At 37.2% G+C, this 2,783-nt stretch overlaps 1 protein-coding gene across 1 annotated transcript; it reads left to right on the top strand.

The window, feature by feature from the left end:
• The first annotated feature begins 168 nt into the window (after positions 1–168).
• On the top strand, positions 169–2,423 carry LOC112081119 (tumor necrosis factor receptor superfamily member 14-like). The gene is made up of 6 exons (XM_024147180.2): positions 169–622; positions 854–953; positions 1,045–1,170; positions 1,299–1,454; positions 1,626–1,713; positions 1,840–2,423. Exons 1-6 carry the CDS (start codon positions 593–595, stop codon positions 2,063–2,065), a joined length of 726 nt encoding a protein of 241 aa, XP_024002948.1. The 5' UTR covers positions 169–592; the 3' UTR covers positions 2,066–2,423.
• The last annotated feature ends 360 nt before the right edge of the window (positions 2,424–2,783 follow it).

Below are 2,783 nucleotides of genomic sequence, written 5' to 3'. Positions count from 1 at the left end.
ACTCCATATTAATGATCATGATTTTGGAATGAGATGATCGAGGAGTAGGTGTCCACATACTTTTGGTCATGTAGTGTACTTTTTGTTTGGTTTTGTCCATCATGAACACTCCAGCACACTGCAATCTTGATGCCTCCAACATTCATTTAATTGTTGGAAGCATCAAGATTGCCAGTGTGCTGGAGTAATTATTTATTCTAAACTTGGAGTTTTTTTTTTGTTATTTTTTCATGAACCTGGTAACACGTGATGTGAGTTTAGTTGTCCATCAGTCCAGGTAATAATAAATATATTTTATAAACCAGCCGGACACCAGTTTTAACTTGCAAACAGAGTTTTTGATCAGAGGCACAAACTATTATTTTGTTAACCAGTTGTATATCCACCCACATGTCAATTTTCCTACAACCTTTTTGACTATTTCTGTTAAGCGCTCATAGATCCACTCATATTCCAATATTTATGTAATTAATCTCTCTGATTCTTAAGGTTTCAATGAAGTCTCCAGGTCAGTTCATTATACTTCATAACTCCTAAGATTTACAAATCCAGTGTGTGGGTCTTCCAGTGAGTTGGTGATGATTGAGGAACCATGGAACAGTTTGAAAGCTTCATATGGACTGTAAGTGAAATGTTTCTGATTTGCACATGTGGTTTTGCATGTTTTTACAGAAATATTCCTGACAATACAGTACTTTCAATTCATTCACACCAATGGGGCACAACCACTCACAAAATACTGTTTAAAATGGTCCTACATAAWTACAATAACTATATTTGAAATGTTAATATTTTGATTAGAATTAATTAGCTCAGTTGAATTTTTTTTGCTATTTTTTTTCTCTACTTCCAGATACCTGTTACATTGGTGCTTGTAAGCATTGGATCCTGTATTGCATGTGGTAGAGCCGAGTACAGAATAGGGGATGAATGTTGTCCCATGTGTTCATCAGGTAAGGACCGTCTCTTTACATGATATCAATCACCAGACGTTAATACATCAACACTAACAGAAAAACATGACATTGTGATTCTCTTCCCCAGGAAATCATGTACATAAGCATTGTACTGAATTCACCAGCACCAGCTGTGTGCCCTGTGTTGATTCTACATTCCTTGATGAGCCCAATGGTCTCATAAAATGCAAAGTGTGTACCAACTGTGATCCAGGTAAGAGTGGTCCTGTGTGTCTGTACTGAAACACGGACACAAACACTGATATGTTAGTCTGTTGTTATGCTGTGAGGATATGTCAGTTGTATCTACATCAGATAATACATGCCATGTTTTCTCTCTAGGTTTGGGTTTGATGGTAAAGCAGCCATGTGCACCTTCATCAGACACTGTCTGTGGGACACTGGAGGGGTTCTACTGTCTAGACCCAACTAAGGATGGTTGTAGAGCAGCCCAGAGACACAGCAGCTGTAAACCTGGTCAATACATCAGCCACACAGGTTTGCCTCCTTTCAAGTATTCAACATTATTTTGTCATGATTTTTAGTGTGCTAGGTTACTCAGTCAAGATGAGTACATGGGGAACGTTTAAGTACAATGTTTACAAGTTTGTTTCGGGAAGTCTAGTTTTTAAATAATTTAAACATATGTATAAACCTCCATTTATGCAGGAACAACATCTACAGATACTGTGTGTTCTGACTGTACTGGTGACACCTATTCAAATGGATCATTAACAGCCTGCCAGCCACACAGACAGTAAGTGTGGATTACACAAATAGTTTTTACCCTAAATTCAAATTTACCTAACACAAATCTAAAACTGAAAGATGTATGACTAAGTTATAAATGATTCATTAATGGCCAGTATTTCTCTGTTTATAGATGTGAATCCTTGGGACTTCAGGAAATTAAACCAGGATCTCCTTGGTCGGATTCAGAGTGTGGATCACAACTATCCCATTCCACAGCTAGAAGCAGATTTGGTGCTGTGGCATCCATAACAGTTCTCATGATATTAGCTGGAGCTGTTTTATTAATAATAGTGAGAAGAAATGTTGGCATTTTATCTGTTTCTATTGMGTCGGTAAATTATTTAGTGTGTGTGTGAGAATAATTGTTTAGTGTTTGTGTGYGAGTATGAGTGAGTCAGAGAGAGGAGCGTCAAGTAACCTAGCGGGGCGGCAGGTAACCTAGCAGTTAGGAGTGTTGTGCCAGTAACCGAAAGGTCGCTGGTTCGAATCCCTAAGTTGACTACCTATTAACCCTAATAGCATCTGCTAAATTATTTAAATGTTACAAATTTGAGATTGCGTGTGTGCATCTCCAGTGTATCACTCCAGTGTTTAATTGCTAAATTGTAATTATTTCGCCACTATGGCATATTTATTGCCTTACCTCCCTTATCTTACCTCATTTGCAAACACTGTATATAGACTTTTCTATTGTGTTATTGACTGTATGTTTATTCCATGTGTAACTGTTGTTTTTTGTGTCGCACTTGCTGTGCTTTAATCTTGGCCCATGTCGCAGTTGTAAATGAGAACTTGTTCTCAACTGGCCTACCTGGTTAAATAAAGGTGAAATAAAAAAATAGAAATCATTGTCAATCTACACACAATACCCCATAATGGCATACAAAAACAGGATTTTAGATATTTTAGCAAATGTATTATAAAAACTGCAGAAATACCTTATTTACATAAGTATTCAGAGCTCAGGTGCATCTTGTTTCAATTGATCATCCTTGATGTTTATACAACTTGATTGGAGTCCACCTGTGGTAAATTCAATTGATTGGACATGATTTGGAAAGGCACACACCTGTC

This window comes from Salvelinus sp. IW2-2015, linkage group LG7 (assembly GCF_002910315.2).
Source record: "Salvelinus sp. IW2-2015 linkage group LG7, ASM291031v2, whole genome shotgun sequence".
In the NCBI taxonomy this organism is placed as follows: Eukaryota; Metazoa; Chordata; class Actinopteri; order Salmoniformes; family Salmonidae; genus Salvelinus; species Salvelinus sp. IW2-2015.
This window is presented reverse-complemented; position numbering and strand designations above follow the sequence as displayed.